We start from the raw sequence: 23,073 nt of genomic DNA, 5'->3' as shown, positions 1-23,073 counted from the left end.
ATACCATGTAAACGCACAATCTCGCTAAGATAAAGACGGGCGACGTTGCTCGCATCATACATTTTTGCGCAAGGCACAAAATGAGCCATTTTGGAGAATCGATCGATGACCACCATAATCGACTCTTTCTTGCATTGTGTAAGCGGAAGGCCCAAGACAAAATCAATACTTACATCTTCCTAAGGACCATCCAGTACTGGAAGTGGAGTGTAAAGACCCGCATTAGTATGATTTGTTTTGGCAATGTGACATACTCGACATCGTTCTAAAATCCGCGAAACATCCTTCACCAAATGAGGCCAATAGAAACGGTCTCGTATGAGACCCACTGTTTTATCCCTTCCAAAATGTCCCCCTAAAACCCCTTGATGATATTCTAAGATGATGGTGTCACGGAGTGAACAATGCGGTACACATAGCCGAACCATCCTGTTTTGAATATTCATGATAAGGTTGGTTTGGACAGGCCTTCCAAGCGGTCGTGAAATCTGAGTCATCTTGATATAAGTGTTGAAATAAGTCAAACCCTTGTACCTATAGCTGAATAGATGTCAAGAGAGAATAACGGCGACTTAAAGCATCCACAACCGTGTTGAAGGAGCCCACTTTGTGGCGGAAAACAAAAGAAATAATCTTGAAGGAACTCAACCCACTTAGCATGTTGTGGGTTGAGTTTGGCTTGACCCTGAATATGTTGTAATGCTTGATGATCAGAAAAAAGAATAAACTCACCAGGTAACAAATAATGTCGCCAATATTCGAGACTTCTAATAATAGCATAGAATTCCTTATCGTACATGCTATAACGCCTCCTTGTGTCATTGAGTTTCTCACTAAAGAAAGCATTAGGGTGATCCATTTGGCTTAGACCTCCGCCGATGCCCACACCCGATGCATCACACTCAACTTGGAACATGTCATTAAAATTTGGAGGAGCCAAGATAGGGGTACTCGTGACATGGTGCTTAAGGTCTTCAAAGGCTTTATTTGCAGTTTCAATCCACAAAAATTTACCACCTTTCAAGCATTCTATGATGGGTGCAACAATAGTGCTAAAATTACGGATGAAACGTCGGTAAAAAGATGTTAAGCCATGAAAGCAACAAACATCATGTAATGACTTTGGAGTAGGCCACGGAGTAATAGTATGAACTTTAGTTTCGTCCATCCGGATCCCGTCACACGAAATCAAATACCCAAGGAACACAAATTCAGAAGTGAGAAAATGACACTTCATATGGTTGGCGAATAACTTTTGATCACGAAGGACTGTGAAAACATCGCGAAGGTGAGCTACATGTTGTTGGATGTTTTGACTAAAGATCAAAATATCGTCAAAGTAGACGACCACGAAGCTGCCAATAAAAGCTTGAAAAACATGGTTTATAAGTCGCATGAAAGTGCTCGAAGCATTGGAGAGACCGAACAACATGACCATCCAATCATATAATCCATCCCTCGTCTTAAATGCGGTTTTCCACTCATCACCGGGTCGTAACCAAATCTGATGGTATCCACTTCTGTGATCGATTTTTGAAATTTTTTTAGCCCCATGTAACTAATCTAACAGGTCCTCAAATCGTGGAATAGGGAACCGATACTTGATGGTGATCTTATTAACTGCTCGGCTATCAATACACATACGATAAGCACCTCCGTTTTTGGGAACAAGCAAGGCCGGCACGGCGCATGGACCCATGATTTCCCGAATTAGCCCCTTTTCAAGGAGTTCAGTACTTGTTGATGGAGCTCTTGATATTCTTTGGGGTTCATCGGGTGAGCGGGTTTGTTCGGAAGACTTGCACCAAGTAAAAAATCAATACAATGTTATATGTCACGCATAATAGGAAGACCTGTCGGGATATCATCAGGAAAAACATCAATGAAATATGTTATTAATAGTTCATTTTGTGGGTGCATCTGAGCATTATGTTGGTTCGCTTCTGTCACTATTAGAGCAAGTAAAAAAGGTGGCGCAATGTGTCTAGAATACAACAAAAATTCTGATTTTGGAAGAATGAGAGCTTGTGTATCAGAGTCTCGAATATCAAGAAGATCAAGGATAATGTGGAGACCATCTTTCTTGAAGCTATAAGTGTTGCGAAAGCCATCGTGTTTTACGCGATGGTCGTATTGCCACGAACGTCCCAACAACAGGTGACATGTGTCCATAGAAATAACCTCGCACCACACCTCATCTATATATTTATTGCCAATTGAAAATTGTACCAAACAACGTTTAGTCACACGAACAAGGTTACCCTTTTTTAGCCATGTTAATTGGTAAGGTGCAGGATGGTCTTCAACCTGTAACCCAAGCTTGTCAACCATAGTCGTTGCCACCACGTTTTCACAACTATCCCCATCAATAATAACCATACACACCTTACCTTTTGTTGTACATTTAGTGTGGAAAATGTTGTTACGTAACCAAAGAGTGTTATTGGTAGTTTTAGCAATGCTGGAGGAAAGGACTCGTTGCACTACTAATGCTTCTCCTTGGTCTGGGAAAAAAAATTTGATCAAGATGTGCAACATCATCTCCTCCATCTGTATCATAATCACAGGGTGTATCATTAACGAAAGTAACAAGTTGTTTGTTTGGACATTCGCAGGCATAATGACCAAAGCCTTGAAATTTATAACAACGTCATGTACCTATCTAGTTTACATCTCCCGTAGAGGTACCCTCTGATCGCTGCGTAGGAACAACCCCCGTTCGCATCCCAGATGTGATGGAAGATCGCACAGGTGGTTGGATACGAGTAGTAGGAATAACATCGGCCTTACCATTGAGTTGTTTTTCCACCTTAAGTGCAAGACGAAAGACGTCATCAAGGGTCCAAAATTGTTGTAACTAAATGATATCGGCCACGTCGGGACACAATGCTCCCAAGAATATGGCAATCACATGTTCTTCGTCTTCATCGGCTCCGCAACGCATCCTTAACCGGTCAAAATCGGCGATAAACTGTTCTACCGAAGAGTTGTTTTGAGTTAGACTATGATATTCAAAAAATGAATCTTGCCTGTAATTGATGGGTAAGAACTTTGCACGTAGAAGTTTCTTCATCTTGTTCCATGTTTCAACCCGTGATTTACCCTGTTGAAAACGCTTATGATTTACGTAATCCCACCATAAAGACACATATTTGCACAACTTAATGTGACAACCCAAAATTTTATATCTTGTACAATCAAACACTTCATTGAAAGTTAAACTTATTCCTGATATTATTTAGCACAATTTGGAGTCTGTTTGAGCATTCTGAGCCTTATACACTTAAGGAATAAGTGTCGGGGCTTATCTGCTGGAGAAATAGCACAAAGAATAGACCTGGAACACCTTAACCAGGATTTCACGACCATCACCATGGATTTTACGACCGTAAACTCCCCTTATATGGTCAAGTTCTGGCCATTTGTTCATTCACTCCTTTCCCTTGGCTGAAATCCTCTCAAGTATCATCCTGATCTTCGTCCCCGATCTTTAAATCCTGTAAGTTTATTGTCCTAACTAGTTGATATCTTACATGAACTAGTGATCTTACATGATTTCATCCGTGAAATCATTCCATTTTGTAGATCTTCAAGTTTCACCAAGAACACACACTAGTGTTCTTGGCCAAAAATGACCATTCAAGCTCCTAGATCGTAAGTACTCTTGTTCTAACTCATTGTACACTAGGTTTAACATGTTTAGGGCTTAGAAAACATAAATAATCACTTGATCTAAGGAGTTTACGGCCAAGACATGTTCTTGGGCCGTAAACCCCTTTTAGTGGTGCAAATAACACCCTAACACCTTACCAAGCCTTGAAACTTAGTATAGAACCTTACACCATTGAACTAGGGACTCCAAGACATGAAATGGTACTTCATACCATGAGTTTACGGCCGTAAACTCATGGGGAAGTGGTCCCCAGGCTGTAAACTCCATACAAGGTCATTCTTGGACCTTAAACTCACCTAGCCTCTTGTTTAAGCCTTGGAACACTTAACCACTTTAGTCATTATAGCTTTAAAACTCATTTGGAGACCCATTTGAGAGTTTACGGCCAGGAGTAAACTCCCCTGGGTTGTAAACTCCAACAAGTATGGTCTATGGACCATAAACTCCCTTACAATGCCTTACACTCCTTTGTTGCAACCCAATGGCCTCCTAACACTTTGACCAAAGTGTTTTCCTCACATTAGGATGTTTATACATGTATGATTAGTGTTTTAATCTCTAATTGTATATATATACATATGTATTTATATGTTATTAGGATCACTGTGTGTGTTTAAGTCTTCACTTGACACCAAACACTTGTCTGACACTTCCATCTGATCCACTCACTGCAGGTGAGTTCATACCCCTTAATTAACCTTTTAAACCTTTTTAAATGTTTATAAATGCTTAATGAGGGGAATACAAGTTGATTTATGCTAGTTATTATATCAATCACATGTGATTGATAACTTGCATACAAATGGATTTACTATACGTTTAGCTGTCTTACCAAACAGATTACTTCAAATGATTTTCTCAAAAGTTTTTACATTTTAAAAGTCTTTATCAAACTACTTTACATATTGTATGTTTCCTTTCAAACCCTGTTACAATTGTGTTTTAAACAAAGGTTTTCCTTATACTTAAAACTGTCTTATCAAACAAAATACTTTCAAATCGTTTTATAAACTGACATCAAGTCATCATTTCTTAGTATTAAACTTTTCAAAGGTTTTTACAAAACTTCTTTTATACTTTTATATCGTCAAATGCATGCCTAGATATGTATAGTTATATAAATACTGTTTAAAGGACTTAGGACGGCTAGCTCGCTTTATTTCCTTTTCCTCGTTGGGATGTGGCCTTAGGGCATCGGTTACTCGTCCGAATGTCGTCTAAATATTAGTTATATATCATGTATACATGTATAGACATAAAATTTCCCTTAGTTAGGTCAGTACTTTTGGGTAGCAAATGCACACTTTTGGTTTTACACGCACTTTACTTGTAACTATAATAGGTATAGTTAGGAGATATTACTTACTATTCCAAGTACAAGGAATCACACAAGAGTCAGTTCATTCATGAGTTTATACTAATACAATATATACTATATGAAGAGTTACAATTACAGAAATACAATTACAATACATGATAACAGAACAAACATAATAAGGTGCTATAGCATGGAACAATTACAAGATCTAACTATACCAATGAATCACTAATGCATTGTGATAATTATATTGGGTATACATGATCATAATAATGTGGATGTTCACGGCTTGCAATCATGCAGGAGTCGCGTTTGGTTCCCAGAATCCCTTGAGAGGGGATCGTTTAGTATGGGATCTTGCCATCACATTATTCCTTAATACTCAATTAAGGAAATTAGTACAAAAGTAGTCACTTATTACAAATACTACAGTACTTACACGTTACATTCGACAATTACAAAAGGATAAAAATCCAGTTAATATATTATTAATACCTTTACTATGTGTCATATTCACATAATCGACGAGGTAGATTGGAGTTGAATAATAATAGTCGTCCAAGGAAAAACCTTCACTTAAGTAGAGGTTCAAACTTTCAAAACAGTCGGGTTTTGGTAGAAGGCTACTTTCAAAACAGTCGGGTCTTGGTAGAAGGCTACTTTCAAAACAGTTAGGTCTTGGTAGAAGACTACTTTTTATACTAGTAGGAAATATGAGATTTTCTAGGGTTTTCAAACGTTTACAATTACTTACAAACATTTTCATACATATACAAACTTTTCTTCAAACATTTACAAGTCTTTCCTTTGTAGTTTTTACAAGTCAAAGACACATAAATACTTATGAATTCACCAGCTTTATTGTTGATACTCGCTTTGAAAATAACTTGTATTCTCAGGTCACAAATAGACAGGTATGACGACCAGGTTTTGTAAAGACGGAGCAGTCAAGACTCGTCTTTTATTTTGAACTTTCATTATGTTATTTATTCTATGAAAGAACACACTTGTAATTAAAATTATATACTATTAATGCAATGGATGATGTTGTTGCTTGTTTGCTACTTTGCATTGTTGTGATACATTACACGACATCCTCCACCCCAGAACGTTTCCGCCATTCTCGGTTTTGGGGTGTGACAGAGTATCAGAGCATTGTTTATAGTGAATTGAGTATATCAACCCATAAAAGATATACTAACTATAAATATAATGGGATTAAAAATACTCTGACCAAGAGTTTATACTCTTAAATAATAAAATATTTAGCTAAGTATACATACCTGCATTCATACTAAAATTTGTGTCACAATGACAAGAACAAAAGTATTACGATTGTTGAATATCACAGGTAAGCTCAGGGATGTATGGTCAATCTTGGGAGTGGCATAGCCTGATCAACTATGCTGGCCCGAGGAGTGATTAGCACATGCCCAATAATGGTTGTGATGCGGCAACAAGTCTAAAAACTTACCAACACTACCACAATGACAACATTATAACAGAACCTAAGTCTAGAATACTATAGGAGTATGTTGTGTTACTATAATTACTTACTTGAGAACTAAAAAGGATCTTCATTACTAAGTTGATGGTTGCTAAGTGGATACACTAAGGTTATATGTAACTAGGATGTCATAGACTTAGAATCTGTGAAAATTTTTCTTTACCCCGGTTCCTTGTGAATTTGGAGTTAAGGTCACTTATTCGAAGGCCTATCCTGTTTTGATTACATATAACTGGTATGCACTTTACAAATAGTGATGTAATTAATGAAGATTTTCTAATAATTATCTAGATAGTTCGCCTAATAGTTATTTCCTTACTCCCTTTGAATGATCACCATGCTAAAGATCTTTCTGATGATGATAACTCCGAACCCGAGGTTGGGAACCTACCTCCAGTAGCTCCCATTCCAAATCCTAACCCTCGTCCAGCTTTTCATGGCCCGACGCCTCCTTGGGTAGAATGCTTGGAAACATGGAGCGAAGATCAAGATCAACCTATGCCGTTTAATGGATACCGAAGCTTCTACAACGTAAACGAAGGGAGCTCAGTAGACAGAGTTCTACCAATCCTGATCCGTAGAGTTGCCCGAAATGAAATTCACGGCAGGACGGCTCTCCATCGTATCGCAGAGGTTGATGCCAATGCATGAATGCATACCATCTGCACCAATCATCTTGAAAACACAAGTGAGAGATCTAAGAGAAACCATGAGACCCTGCTGCAAGCACTAGCTGAAACTCGAGCCGAAGTCATAGAGCTCCGAGTACGCCAGAGGGTGTACGAAAGATACCTGCTTGATATGGAACGTCAACTAGCTGAACTAAGGGTTCACCATAGGGGTGACCGTCGCCAGTAGGAAACGATTTACTTTCCTTCTTTGTTTTAAAGAACCGTGTCCCTATCTATGTTCTCTGTAGCACTTTTCTATGTGACTACCTTGTACTGTAAGTACTTTTAGTTAGGCCTTTATGTTGTCAAGGATTTTTCTACTCCGGATGTGATGTAAGACCTACTACAAGGTCAATTTTCCCCGAACTTATTACATCTTAAACATCGATGATATTGACAGTCGGATAACTTCCGTGTCACTCTTTGTTCAATTACCTTTCATCATACTATTGTTGGAGTCTATCTAAAACCCACCCTAGTCAAGTCATTGGAATAAGGTAGTTTAACTCAAGGATCATTCCCAATTCTCTTTCAAAGGTTGGATCATATTATCCACCAACCAATGGCACCCCATGTTGGGCGACAAACGTCTTGAGACCATTCTATGAACATACTTCTACTCCGTACTAGGACTACATCATAGGGATGTAGGTCAAACCTTCGAGAACATACTCTTACTCTTTAGTTGAACGATCGAAATACGTCTAGGGTCAATGGTAGCCTTTACTAGGAATTCTAGTTCATTAAAAAGGATTCGTAAGAAGGTTATTATTATGACTTTCCTCGCTTATACATTCCCGAGTTATATATAACGAAGACCTGGTAGAAAATAAAATGTGAGATTTCTAACTTAGTTTCTTTTCCTCGTTGGGATGTGAAACTAGAGTAGAATCACACATTTTACTATCCGCCTAGTCTTGATTATATCATAACGTGTATAAGCTAAGTTTTCATGTATAATAACTCATCTCTGGTAAGAATCAAATAATATAGGTTCAACCGTAATAGCTCACGAACTCCTTTTCTTTCGTGTTACAAAATCATGTCGTCATCCAGAAATAGCCCACCGAGCAACGAAACCCCTATCTTTTAGATTGATGCCGCTATGTTACAAGCCACGGTAACAGCTGTCGTGACAGCTGTCCTTGCACACTTCAACTCTGGCAACACGAATAAGACTGGAAATGGGTTGACAATTCCGATCGTTGTAACAATTCGACCCAAAGCCACAACTCAGAGTTCAAGAAACGGAAGTGCCAAGTCCAAAAGGAACGCAAGCGATTTCAAAGGCTTGCCATGCGACAGCAACCAGTGACGACCCCCGCCACCTCAGCACCGGCCAAGCGTTATGAGGGAACACTCCCGAAGTGTAACAAGTGTAGCTTTCATCATAACGGAGCCTGTCGGGTATTGCAATGTATCAATTGAAATAGACTGGAGCACATTGCCCGTTCCTGTAGAACCACCTCCACCAACGGAGCCAGCCAAGCTTGCTATAGCTGTGGTGAGACAGGACACTATCACAGGAATCGTCCAAAAGGAAAGAACAACGAAAGCACCCACGTCCACATAACTCCGACCCGACACATCACTTCCACCACCAATACTAGTACAATTCAGACATGTCACCAATGTGGGGAGACGGGACACCTCAAAAAGGATTGTCCGATAACAAAGAAATCCGACGCAGACGGGAAAATACTAAGGATCACTGCCGCAGGAGAGACTACTATGGACCCACGTTAATGTAATTAAGGCGTTTCGTTGTAACATACCCATAAAACATGTTTAAAACTAGTGCAACTCGAGTCTTATCTTTTGCGGGATTTCGTTAGTTAAGGGACCCTCATGTTGCATGTACTTGCCTTTTGTAGTATACCTTGTACCCAACAATAGTCTTGTAGTAAATCTCAAGTACTGTAACTCTGTTAAAAGTTGCACTGTTGTGTTTTGTTTGTAACGCCTTTGTGTTCAAATCTAATGTCTTTACTTCCAAGTAAGTCCAATATTATCATACAACTTGAATCAATTCGATCCACACAATACCAGTTGCGTGCGTAAACCTCTTTCTCTGAAATCGCCTTTCTAGCGAAGCCGTCATTCCAGAACTCCGAAGTACTCATGCATAGAGTACCTCATTCTTCTTATCCTTTCCGAAGAAAGCTTAGCAAACCTCCCCGAAGTACCACTCGTACAATACGTCAAGTTCAAACCAAGGACCTTTATGGTTGATCTATCGTTGAAGAATGTATACACAGGGGTGGTATATAATCAAGGTTCTACAGGTTTAGAATTGATGATTCCACTTTAACTTCTTTTCCTCGTTGGGATGTGAGCTTAAAGAAGAATCATTTATTCGACTACCTTTTCAATCTTAATTATATACGACTCGTATACACGAGACTGTGATTGATGAACCATGTATGACTTCTAATATGAACTTCAGGAAGGAGACTACCCAAGACTACGAGTAATCGCATCATCATACGAACAAACTTAGAACCCAATATTGCTCCTGTAACCAGATTGCCCTACGGTCTAACGCCCACGGAGATACAAGAACCATCCGGACAACTTAACGAACTACCCAGCAATGGAATGGAAAGACCAAGCTTCTCTCCCTGGAGAGCTCCGATCTTGTTCTTCGAGAAGAAATACGAATTGTTTCGTAAGTCCATCGACTTTAGAGACCTCGACAAGATTTCCAGTAGAAATCATTACCCTCTACCTCGCATAGAGGAATTGATTGACCAACCGCAAGGAACTATTTACCTTTCAGAAATAGACCTAAGAACCGAATATCACCAGTTATGAGTGTTAGTGAAGGATGTCCCGAGGACAATCTTCCAAACTCGATACGGACACTACGAGTCCGTAGTGATACCCCTCGGATAGGACCCATACGCCCGTAGTATTCATGAACTTAATGAATAGGGTACGCATTCTTACTAGGATCAGTTTATCATTGTCCTTGTAAATGACTTACTTATCTACTTACGTAGTAAGAAGGAAATCATAAAGAACATCTACAACAAACCATGGAAATATTACGATCAGAGAAGCCTTACGCGAAATTCTCTAAATACGAGTTTTGGGAATTTAGGCGTCGAATTCCTAAGACACACTATTAGTGATGTGGGAATTCTTGAGGACCCTTCCAAAAACCAAAACCGTCAAGAATTTGTCAGCACCGAAGATGCCTACGAGAATTCGCCAAATTCTAGGTCTCGCTAACCTACTGTCGAAAGTCATCCAGAACTCATCACGAATTTCGGGACCTCATACGACTTTGACCCTGAAGGGAGTGGTCCTTGACTGGGAAGAGAAGCAAGAGGAAGAAACCTTTGGAATTCCAAGTGAGAGACCAAATTCTTTTGGAAGTCTCACTCTGGGAAGGCTTGACACGCTTCAAAAAGCGTGGAAAGCTAATTCCAAGATAGTTAGGACCTCCGAGATTCTTGCCGGAATCATTCCCGTAACTCACAAGTCCAACCTACCCCCACGAACTCAGTAACGTACATCTTACCCTCCACGTCTCGAACTCGAAAACGTACCTTTCTGTCAGGACTCTTTTAATCGACCTCGACAAGATCGAGATCGACAAGAACCTCACCTTCATGAAAGAACCGTAGTGACCATAGATCGAGAGGTCAGGCGAACGAAGCCAAGCCGCTTCCTACTAGTGAAGGTTCGCTGGAATGCCAACCGGGAACCTGAATTCACTTGGGAGCACGAGAATCAATCGATTACGAAGTATCCCCACTTCTCGACTCGATTATTCATATCTACTCCCTTACCTAAATTCTAAGTTCGGGACGAAATTCCCTCTAACGGGGGGATGATGTGACAACCCGAAATTTTCTATCATGTACAGTCAAACACTTCATTGAAAGTTAAACTCATTCCTTCTATTATTTAGCACAATTTGGAGTCTGTTTGAGCATTCTGATCCTTATGCACTTCAGGGATAAAGTGTCAGGGCTTATCTGCTGGAGAAATAGCACAAAGAACAGACCTGGAACACCTTAACCAGGAGTTCACGGCCACCACCATGGAGTTTACGGCCATAAACTCCCCTTATATGGTCAAGTTCTAGCCATTTGTTCATTCACTCCTTTCCCTTGGCTGAAATCCTCTCAAGTATCATCCCGATCTTCGTCCCCGATCTTCAAATCTCGTAAGTTTATTGTCCTAACTAGTTGATATCTTACATGAACTAGTGATCTTACATGATTTCATCCGTGAAATCATTCCATTTTGTAGATCTTCAAGTTTCACCAAGAACACACACTAGTGTTCTTGACCAAAAACGACCATTCAAGCTCCTAGATCGTAAGTACTCTTGTTCTAACTCATTGTACACTAGGTTTAACATGTTTAGGGCTTAGAAAACATAAAGAATCACTTGATCCAAGGAGTTTACGGCCAAGACATGTTCTTGGGCCGTAAACCCCTTTTAGTGGTGCAAATGTAACAGCCCGGAATTCCAGGTATTGTTATATTTATGATTTTGGGTGTTTTAAGAGGGGACTCGGCGAGTTGGAGCTCAGACTCGCCGAGTAGGATCGCGGATCTGGTCGCGGGTTCGCGACTGGACTCGGCGAGTCCGGATATGGACTCGGCGAGTCCGCGCTGTTTAGCGAAACCCTAACTTCCCAGGTTTGGGACATATATAAGGGGCCTTATGGCCGTCATTGTTCACCCTAGTCCTTTGAGTGAAACCCTAATTCGATTGTGAGTATCTGGAGCAAGGTAGAAGAACATTATTGATCTTGGAAGTGTTATTTTGCAAGGAGGAGGAGGCTTGGTTAAGGGAACAACAGGAGAAGCCATATTCTGAGGGTTGGGGACACAGAGCAACGTTATTCAGGTAATATTTTCGAGTTGTTCCCTTCTATGTTGATGTGTATATGGATTTAGGGTTTATTGAACCCTTTTGTGGCTAGATCGAGTGTTTCCTTAGTCCCCCAAACGATTGGAACCCTATATTGGGACCCTTGGAAGTCCAGAGTGTCCCATGCCTGAGTTTTTTGGGAATCAATGGAGGTTTTGGATTGGAATCCTTATGCCTTAGGTCAAAACGTCAATTATGAGTCATGGGGTGTATTATGAGCACCGAAATAAGGACTTTACGTGATGAACCAGTCTAGGAAGGCCAGACCTATGAATTGCCAGAGCAGATCTGACCTTAGAAAGCAGTTTGAGCGGTTGCATGGCATGGACTCGCCGAGTCTGATGAACAGACTCGGCGAGTAGCTTGAAGATTGCCTTAGAATGGTCCTTTCCGGGTTATGGGTTGGATCGGTGAGTCAGGGCGAGTTAGAGAGGGTAAACAGGTGGTCTGAGTCGAACTGGGACTCGCGGAGTTGTTCTTCAGACTCGGCGAGTTGAGTCGGGGTGGCCCCGCGATTCTTCCAGGAGGAACTCGTCGAGTCAGGGGAGATACTCGACGTGTAGAAAGGGAATCTTAGAGAATTAGTGAGGACGTCTAGACTCGCCGAGTCACCCTAGCGCTCGCCGAGTCCGGTCAAAGTTGACCGTTGACCGTTGACCGTTGACCAGAGTGGACCTGTGTTGACTTCTTAGGGATAGTCAACATTAGAGATATAAAGTGTTAACTAGGGACATATAATGTTATAGGAGGATTAGAGCTCGGAGAATCGGGCACGAGGGATTCCCAGGGTTGTGAGATATCGAGACACGCGAGGTGAGTCTTCTCACTATACTTTACCTTGAGTAGGTAACCAGAGTTATATGATAGAGTATTTGTATGCTATGTATGTTATGTGTTGCACTGCATTCTTCTATGTGATTTATGTTATGCTTGTTTACAGAGTTAGAACCTGAGGGTTCACAGAGTATGGGTGCACGGACCCACAGAGTTGTAGCCTCGAGTGGCTAATATGTTTGATGTGGTATTTTGGGGAACTCACTAAGCTTTATGCTTACAGTGTTGGTGTTATTTGTTTCAGGTACTAGTGAGGATCGCGGGAAGGCGTCGGCCTGATCAGTGCACACACGCGGGATTTTATATTATGTGATCTTGGGGTTTTTATATGTTATGAAATGAATTACAAACAATGATGTTTTATGAATATTAAATGAATTTTGCCTTTATAAAATGCGAAAAATTGTTTTTAAATTCTTGGTGTTACAATTTGGTATCAGAGCCTTGGTTTGAGGGATTCGAGTACACCTCCGGGCGTATTTGAACTCAAACTGAGGATTTGAGATGTAATTTTCAAAAGATTAAAAGATTTTTGAAAAGACGCAGAGCAAGAGATGTGTGTACGATCAGCCCGCGCCCGAACGGTGATTTCCCAAAATACCCTTACATTATGTGATGTTAATATTGATATGATGTATCTGCATGCTAGAGTAGGCTAGGCATTGCTATTAGAACTAGATTGGCCTGATTTGTGATGCCTTAGCCTAGGGAGAGGTGAGTTGCTATGAGATGCTTGAGAGTGAGTAGGTAGCAGCGAGGGACTTATGAGAGATCTATTAGAGAGTGGTCTAAACATGATAGAGTACTTGAGACCTGGAATCCGAAGAGGAGGACTTGGAGAGTATTCTGGTGCGGTGCGGACATTAGTATTGGGCCCGTACTACTGGAAGCACCGGAGCGGGGTGCAGCCCAAGTAAGAATCTTTGGAATGCCAAGAATCAAGGAGGAAAGAGTTGACGAGTGTGAGTGTGTTCGTGGGGATTCTAAATTTATTGTATGTCGTATTTCAGCGGTAGATCATGGTGAGGACACGTTTCACATCCGAGAGCAGTGGTACCAGTGAGGAGGATATCTGCCGGATCATCCAGGAGGAGGTAGCTGCAGCCATCAGGGCAGAGATTCCGGAGATGTTTGGGTCCATAAAGACCACGCTGATTGAGACGTTCGACGAGTGTTATGCCGCTCTTACTGAGGCTGCTGCTGCAGCGGCTACCGCAACGGTGACTGCTGCAAGGCCGCAGGGTGGGGATGCATTACTATTTCGGGAATTCAGCAACACAAAACCACCAGAGTTCAATGGGACCCAGGATCCGGTGGCAGCGATGAGGTGGATATCTGATATTGAGGGGTGCTTCTTCACTTGCTCGTCTCCTGAGCATTTGAAGGTCCGATTCGCGCTGAACCAGCTTCGCTTGGGAGCGAAGGACTGGTGGAAGTTTGCAACGGTGCATTATACACCTGCTGAGCTTTCTGCGGTGACCTGGGAGAGGTTCACCACCATGTTTCGAGATGAGTACGTTCCCCAGGTGGAGAGGGAGAGTTTAGCACAGGAGTTTCTGACCCTCAAGCAGGGTACTGAGTCTGTTACAACAATCACGAGGATGTTCCACGAGAGGGCGATGTTCTGCCCTGAGCACGTGCCCACTGAGCAGGCACGTATGAGCCACTACTTGAGCATCTTGAGGCGGGATATTCGGGAGTTCGCTGCGAACTCCTCGTACCAGACATTTGCCGAGCTTCAGGCAAATGCCCGGAAGAGGGAGATCGAGCTTGAGACTCAGGCCAGGGAGGAGGCGGAGTCTCAGGGGAGGGATCGGCGACCGGCACAGTCGCAGCCGGCCGCCAAGCGGGCCAAGCCTACTGATCCCAGACCAGGGAGCCAGAAGGGCCGCACTTGCGGAAAGTGCGGCAAGGGGCATGATGGAGTTTGCCGAGCGGGGTCTTGTTACAAATGTGGCAAGGAGGGGCACATGGCCAAGGACTGCCCCAAGGGGTTTGCAGTGTGCTTTCACTGCAACCAGATTGGACACCGGAAGGCTGAGTGTCCGCAGCTGCGCGGAGCACCTCAGGGATCTGCTCCTGCCGCCATCAGAGCTACAGAGAGTCGGCCTATGAAGACCGAGGCACCGAGAGCTCGAGGGAGAGCCTTCCAGCTGACTGCGGAGGAAGTCCGCGTTGTGCCCAATGTGGTGGCTGGTACGTTTCCTTTCATGTATTTATATTGATGTTGAAATATTATGCTTATATTAGGTTATGCGTAGGTACCTTCCTTGTGAATTCCGTGCCTGCTTTAGTGTTATTTAACTCGGGTGCGAGTTGGTCTTTTGTATCTTTGGCCTTTAGTCAGCATATCAGTGTTAGTCGTGAGGCATTGAGTCGGCCTCTGAAAGTTTCCATAGCTGATGATAGAGTGATTTGTGCCACGGGGGTCTTCCCGGGATGTGTGTTAGAGATTTTCGGGGTTGAGTTTCCGATTGACCTGATTCCTATCGCGATGGGTGATGTCTGTGTCATTGTGGGCATGGACTGGTTGAGCCGATTCGGCACAGTCATCGACTGCGAGCGTCAGCTGGTGACTATACGAGACCCTAGTGGGGGAGTTCTTTCGGTGTACGGAGAGGGTACGCGTTCGGGATCAGCCTTTTGTTCGGCCGCTAGAGCGAGGCAGTGTCTACAGCAGGGCTGTAAGGGTTTTGTGGCGTATGTGATGGATACGCGAGCGACTTCCGAGAGACCGAGTTCAGTTGGGGAGGTACCGGTGGTGCGTGAGTTTCCAGATGTCTTTCCCGAGGAGCTGTCGGGAGTACCTCCTGTGAGGCAAGTGGAGTTTGGTATTGATTTGATTCCGGGGGCCGCGCCTATCGCTAAGGTTCCTTATCGTCTTGCACCTCCAGAGATGCAAGAGTTATCCTCGCAGCTTCAGGAGTTGCTGGGGAAGGGATTCATTCGGCTGAGCAGCTCGCCGTGGGGAGCACCTATTCTATTCGTCAAGAAGAAAGATGGTTCACACCGGATGTGCATTGATTACCGAGAGTTGAACAAGTTGACGGTCAAGAACCGTTACCCATTACCGAGGATCGACGATTTATTTGATCAGTTGCAGGGAGCATCTTGGTTTTCCAAGATCGACTTGAGGTCGAGATATCATCAAGTGAAAGTGCGGGATGAGGACGTACAGAAGACAACATTCAGAACGCGATATGGGCATTATGAGTTTGTGGTGATGCCTTTTGGGCTCACCAACGCCCCGGCTGTATTCATGGATCTCATGAACAGGGTATGTAGACCGATGTTGGATCGGTCAGTGATTGTATTTATCGATGATATTTTGGTGTATTCAAGATCTAGAGAGCAGCATGAGGAGCATTTGAGGGAGGTCCTTGGGGTTTTGAGATCGGAAAAGCTTTATGCAAAGTTCTCCAAGTGTGACTTCTGGTTGCGGGAGGTCCAATTCCTAGGACATCTTGTTAATCAGGAAGGGATATTGGTCGATCCGGCCAAGGTTGAGGCGGTGATGAGTTGGGAGGTGCCGAAGTCACCCTCTGAGATCAGAAGTTTCCTTGGGTTGGCAGGGTATTATCGGAGATTTATTAAGGACTTCTCCAGAATTGCGGTGCCACTCACTAGATTGACCCAAAAGGGGGTTGCATTCTCATGGGGACCCGAGCAGCAGACCTCTTTTGAGACACTTCGCCAGAGATTGTGCGAAGCCCCGGTGTTAGCTCTCCCGGAAGGGATGGAGGATTTTGTAGTTTATTGTGATGCATCCATTTCGGGGTTGGGTGCAGTTCTGATGCAAAGAGGGCATGTAATAGCATATGCATCGAGGCAGCTGAAGCCTCACGAGGCGAGATATCCCACGCATGATCTAGAGCTGGGGGCGGTAGTGTTCGCCCTCAAGATTTGGCGTCATTACTTGTATGGGGTTCGTTGCACGATATACACGGACCATAAGAGTTTGAAGTACTTGATGGACCAGCCCAACCTAAACATGCGTCAGAGGAGGTGGTTGGATGTGGTCAAAGATTATGATTGCGAGATCCTGTACCACCCGGGCAAAGCTAATGTGGTAGCAGATGCGTTGAGCCGTAAGGGGGAGAGCACTCCACTACGAAATGTATGTTTGAGGTTGACCGTGATAGCTCCAGTACTGGATGCCATTCGTGGGGCACAATCGGAGGCTATGCAACCGGAGATGCAGAAGAGAGAACGGGTCGTTGGTTTGGTTTCAGAGTTCGTTACGGATGTTCGAGGGTTGATGACCTTCCAGGGTCGGATTTGGGTACCGTTTGTGGGCGGTACGTGTACTTCTTTGATGGAGGAGGCACATCGATCGAAATTCTCGATCCATCCCGGGGCTACAAAGATGTATTTGGATTCGAGGAGAGAATATTGGTGGCCCTGCATGAAGAGGGACGTCGCGTGGTTTGTCGAGAGGTGCTTGACCTGCCGTAGGGTTAAGGCCGAGCACCAGAGACCGCATGGCAAGTTGCAGCCATTGGAGGTTCCCAAGTGGAAGTGGGAACAGATCACTATGGATTTCATCACCAAATTGCCAAGGACTGCCAGAGGGGTTGATGCAATTTGGGTGATTGTAGACAGATTGACGAAGAGCGCTCACTTCCTTGCCATTAGTGAGAGTTCTTCAGCAGAGAAATTGGCGGAGGTGTATGTGAGAGAAGTAGTATCTCGGCATGGGGTGCCGATCTCGATTGTTTCAGATCGTGATGTGCGTTTCACTTCCAGATTCTGGAAGAAATTTCATGAGGAGTTGGGTACTAGATTGCATTTTAGTACCGCATATCATCCCCAGACAGACGGTCAGAGTGAGCGGACGATTCAGACGCTCGAAGACATGCTTCGGGCATGTGTGTTGGATTTTGGGGGTAGCTGGGATGCGTATTTGCCCTTGGCGGAGTTTTCCTACAACAACAGCCATATTTCGAGCATCGGTATGCCGCCCTTTGAGCTGTTGTATGGTAGGAGATGTCGGACCCCCATTTGTTGGGGAGAGGTGGGACAGAGAGTGATGGGCAGTACAGAGATCGTGCTTCAGACGACAGAGCAGATTCAGCAGGTTAGACAGAGGTTATTGACCGCCCAGAGCCGACAAAAAAGTTATGCAGACAGACGCCGGTCCGAGCTTGAGTTTCAGGTCGGCGACTTCGTACTCCTGAAGGTCTCTCCTTGGAAAGGAGTGATTCGATTCAGGAAGAGGGGCAAGTTGGGGCCCCGGTATATTGGGCCTTTTCGTGTGATTGCGAGGGTAGGACGGGTGGCCTACCGTTTGGAGTTGCCAACGGAATTGAGACAGATCCACGACACTTTTCATGTGTCGCAATTGAGAAAGTGTATAGCCGATGAGTTGGCAGTAGTTCCATTAGAGGACATTCAGGTGGATGCGAGCCTGAATTATGCCGAGAGACCAGTGGCCATCAGAGATCGGAAGATCAAGGTTCTGAGGAATAAGGAGATACCTCTAGTGTTAGTTCAGTGGCAGCACCGGAAGGGATCGGAAATGACCTGGGAGCCGGAGCGTGAGATGCGGGAGCAGCATCCGGAGCTATTTTCAGAGTGAGACTTCGAGGGCGAAGTCTAGTCCTAGTGGGGGAGAGTTGTAACAGCCCGAAATTCCAGGTATTGTTATATTTATGATTTTGGGTGTTTTAAGAGGGGACTCGGCGAGTTGGAGCTCAGACTCGCCGAGTAGGATCGCGAATCTGGTCGCGGGTTCGCGACTGGACTCGGCGAGTCCGCGCTGTTTAGCGAAACCCTAACTTCCCAGGTTTGGGACATATATAAGGGGCCTTATGGCCGTCATTGTTCACCCTAGTCCTTTGACTGAAACCCTAATTCGATTGTGAGCATCTGGAGCAAGGTAGAAGACCATTATTGATCTTGGAAGTGTTATTTTGCAAGGAGGAGGAGGCTTGGTTAAGGGAACAACAGGAGAAGCCATATTCTGAGGGTTGGGGACACAGAGCAACGTTATCCAGGTAATATTTTCGAGTTGTTCCCTTCTATGTTGATGTGTATATGGATTTAGGGTTTATTGAACCCTTTTGTGGCTAGATCGAGTGTTTCCTTAGTCCCCCAAACGATTGGAACACTATATTGGGACCCTTGGAAGTCTAGAGTGTCCCATGCCTGAGTTTTTCGGGAATCAATGGAGGTTTTGGATTGGAATCCTTATGCCTTAGGTCAAAACGTCAATTATGAGTCATGGGGTGTATTATGAGCACCGAAATAAGGACTTTACATGATGAACCAGTCTAGGAAGGCCAGACCTATGAATTGCCGGAGCAGATCTGACCTTAGAAAAAGCAGTTTGAGCTGTTGCATGGCATGGACTCGCCGAGTCTGATGAACAGACTCGGCGAGTAGCTTGAAGATTGCCTTAGAATGGTCCTGTCCGGGTTATGGGTTGGATCGGTGAGTCAGGGCGAGTTAGAGAGGGTAAACAGGTGGTCTGAGTCGAACTGGGACTCGCCGAGTTGTTCTTCAGACTCGGCTAGTTGAGTCGGGGTGGCCCCGCGATTCTTCCAGGAGGAACTCGTTGAGTCAGGGGAGATACTCGACGTGTAGAAAGGGAATCTTAGAGAATTGGTGAGGACGTCTAGACTCGCCGAGTCGCCCTAGCACTCGCCGAGTCCGGTCAAAGTTGACCGTTGACCGTTGACCGTTGACCAGAGTGGACCTGTGTTGACTTCTTAGGGATAGTCAACATTAGAGATATAAAGTGTTAACTAGGGACATATAATGTTATAGGAGGATTAGAGCTCGGAGAATCGGGCACGAGGGATTCCCAGGGTTGTGAGATATCGAGACACGCGAGGTGAGTCTTCTCACTATACTTTACCTTGAGTAGGTAACCAGAGTTATATGATAGAGTATTTGTATGCTAGGTATGTTATGTGTTGCACTGCATTCTTCTATGTGATTTATGTTATGCTTGTTTACAGAGTTAGAACCTGAGGGTTCACAGAGTATGGGTGCACGGACCCACAGAGTTGTAGCCTCGAGTGGCTAATATGTTTGATGTGGTATTTTGGGGAACTCACTAAGCTTTATGCTTACAGTGTTGGTGTTATTTGTTTCAGGTACTAGTGAGGATCGCGGGAAGGCGTCGGCCTGATCAGTGCACACACGCGGGATTTTATATTATGTGATCTTGGGGTTTTTATATGCTATGAAATGAATTACAAACAATGATGTTTTATGAATATTAAATGAATTTTGCCTTTATAAAATGCAAAAAATTGTTTTTAAATTCTTGGTGTTACAGCAAATGACACCCTAACACCTTACCAAGCCTTGAAACTTAGTATAGAACCTTACACCATTGAACTAGGGACTTCAAGACACGAAATGGTACTTCATACCATGAGTTTACGGCCGTAAACTCATGGGGAAGTGGTCCCCAGGCCGTAAACTCCATACAAGGTCATTCTTGGACCTTAAACTCACCTAGCCTCTTGTTTAAGCCTTGGAACACTTAACCACTTAAGTCATTATAGCTTTAAACCTCATTTGGAGACCCATTTGAGAGTTTACGGCCAGGAGTAAACTCCCCTGGGCCGTAAACTCCAACAAGTATGGTCTATGGACCATAAACTCCCTTACAATGCCTTGCACTCCTTTGTTGCAACCCAATGGCCTCCTAACACTTTGACCAAAGTGTTTTCCTCTCATTAGGATGTTTATACATGTATAATTAGTGTTATAATCACTAATTGTATATATACATATGTATTTATATGTTATTAGGATCACTGTGTGTGTTTAAGTCTTCACTTGACACCAAACACTTGTCTGACACTTCCATCTGATCCACTCACTGCAGGTGAGTTCATACCCCTTAATTAACCTTTTAAACCTTTTTAAATGTTTATAAATGCTTAATGGGGGGAATACAAGTTGATTTATGCTAGTTATTATATCAATCACATGTGATTGATAACTTGCATACAAATGGATTTACTATACGTTTAGCTGTCTTACCAAACAGATTACTTCAAATGATTTTCTCAAAAGTTTTTACATTTTAAAAGTCTTTATCAAACTACTTTACATATTGTATGTTTCCTTTCAAACCCTGTTACAATTGTGTTTTAAACAAAGGTTTTCCTTATACTTAAAACTGTCTTATCAAACAAAATACTTTCAAATCGTTTTATAAACTGACATCAAGTCATCATTTCTTAGTATTAAACTTTTCAAAGGTTTTTACAAAACTTCTTTTATACTTTTATATCGTCAAATGCATGCCTAGATATGTATAGTTATATAAATAATGTTTAAAGGACTTAGGACGGCTAGCTCGCTTTATTTCCTTTTCCTCGTTGGGATGTGGCCTTAGGGCATCGGTTACTCGTCCGAATGTCGTCTAAATATTAGTTATAAATCATGTATACATGTATAGACATAAAATTTCCCTTAGTCAGTTCAGTACTTTTGGGTAGCAAAGGCACACTTTCTGTTTTACACGCACTTTACTTGTAACTATAATAGGTATAGTTAGGAGATATTACATTACTATTCCAAGTACAAGGAATCACACAAGAGTCAGTTCATTCATGAGTTTATACTAATACAATATATACTATATGAAGAGATAGAATTACAGAATTACAATTACAATACATGATAACAGAACAAACATAATAAGGTGCTATAGCATGGAACAATTACAGGATCTAACTATACCAATGAATCACTAATGCATTGTGATAATTATATTGGGTATACATGATCATAATAATGTGGATGTTCACGGCTTGCAATCATGCAGGAGTCGCGTTTGGTTCCCAGAATCCCTTGAGAGGGGATCGTTTAGTATGGGATCTTGCCATCACATTATTCCTTAATACTCAATTAAGGAAATTAGTACAAAAGTAGTCACTTATTACAAATACTACAGTACTTACACGTTACATTCGACAATTACAAAAGGATAAAAATCCAGTTAATATATTATTAATACCTTTACTATGTGTCATATTCACATAATCGACGAGGTAGATTGGAGTTGAATAATAATAGTCGTACAAGGAAAAACCTTCACTTAAATAGAGGTTCAAACTTTCAAAACAGTCGGGTGTTGGTAGAAGGCTACTTTCAAAACAGTCGGGTCTTGGTAGAAGACTACTTTTTATACTAGTAGGAAATATGAGATTTTCTAGGGTTTTCAAACGTTTACAATTACTTACAAACATTTTCATACTTATACAAACTTTTCTTCAAACATTTACAAGTCTTTCCTTTGTAGTTTTTACAAGTCAAAGACACATAAATACTTATGAATTCACCAGCTTTATTGCTGATACTCGCTTTGAAAATAACTTGTATTCTCAGGTCACAAATAGACAGGTATGACGACCAGGTTTTGTAAAGACGGAGCAGTCAAGACTCGTCTTTTATTTTGAACTTTCATTATGTTATTTATTCTATGAAAGAACACACTTGTAATTAAAATTATATACTATTAATGCAATGGATGATGTTGTTACTTGTTTGCTACTTTGCATTGTTGTGATACATTACATGACGTCCTCCGCCCCAGAACGTTTTCGCCGTTCTCGGTTTTGGGGGTGTGACACTTAATGGAAACAACTTTAACTTTGAGATGATCCGGGCTATCCCGGATTTCAAACACATGTTCCACGGTACTCAACCAATCGATGAAATCGTCTGGTTGTGCTTTCCCTTCAAATTCTGGAATCTCAACTCGCACCCCCAAAGAATATAGGATATCACTGTGATTTTGTGTTCGGAGTTGATACGGCGGACGACGGCCAAAAGGATTCTCCTCTTTGTCATGAACATCGTCCCAGACGATGGATTCTGACTCTGTTTCCTCGTTGCAGTCATCCTGTTGGAATTCTAACTCTCGAATCTCTTGTTGTAGTCGCTCGATTTTTCCAATATCACGTGGGTCACGGTTTACAACTGTCGCATCAGGCGCACCACCCGGACGCATGACGTTACGTGGAGGTTGACCTCCGCCAACCATGATCGTCAGCCTGAGACTGAATCTGATACCACTTGATAGGGATCTTGAAAAGGAAGGAACACACCAAAAGAGAGAAAGTAATATTGGAGATAAGAATCTCAATTATTCATCAAAAAAAAGTCTGCCCCATTCAACCTGGAAGCAAAACAATTAAAAGTTCTTAA

General features: G+C 42.7%; 1 protein-coding gene across 1 annotated transcript; it reads right to left on the bottom strand.

The window, feature by feature from the left end:
• Nucleotides 1-520: 520 nt before the first annotated feature.
• Nucleotides 521-22,909, bottom strand: LOC145099525 (uncharacterized). Its single transcript, XM_079037091.1, has 6 exons — nt 22,517-22,909; nt 2,912-3,103; nt 2,672-2,809; nt 2,230-2,550; nt 1,569-1,798; nt 521-1,355 (listed from the first exon to the last, which is right to left on the bottom strand). Exons 1-6 carry the CDS (start codon nt 22,907-22,909, stop codon nt 521-523), a joined length of 2,109 nt encoding a protein of 702 aa, XP_078893217.1.
• Between the last annotated feature and the right edge of the window lie 164 nt (nt 22,910-23,073).

The sequence above is a fragment of the Lactuca serriola genome, chromosome 4 (genome assembly GCF_051521515.1).
Source record: "Lactuca serriola cultivar US96UC23 chromosome 4, Lser_US96UC23_V15, whole genome shotgun sequence".
Lineage (NCBI taxonomy): Eukaryota > Viridiplantae > Streptophyta > Magnoliopsida > Asterales > Asteraceae > Lactuca > Lactuca serriola.
This window is presented reverse-complemented; position numbering and strand designations above follow the sequence as displayed.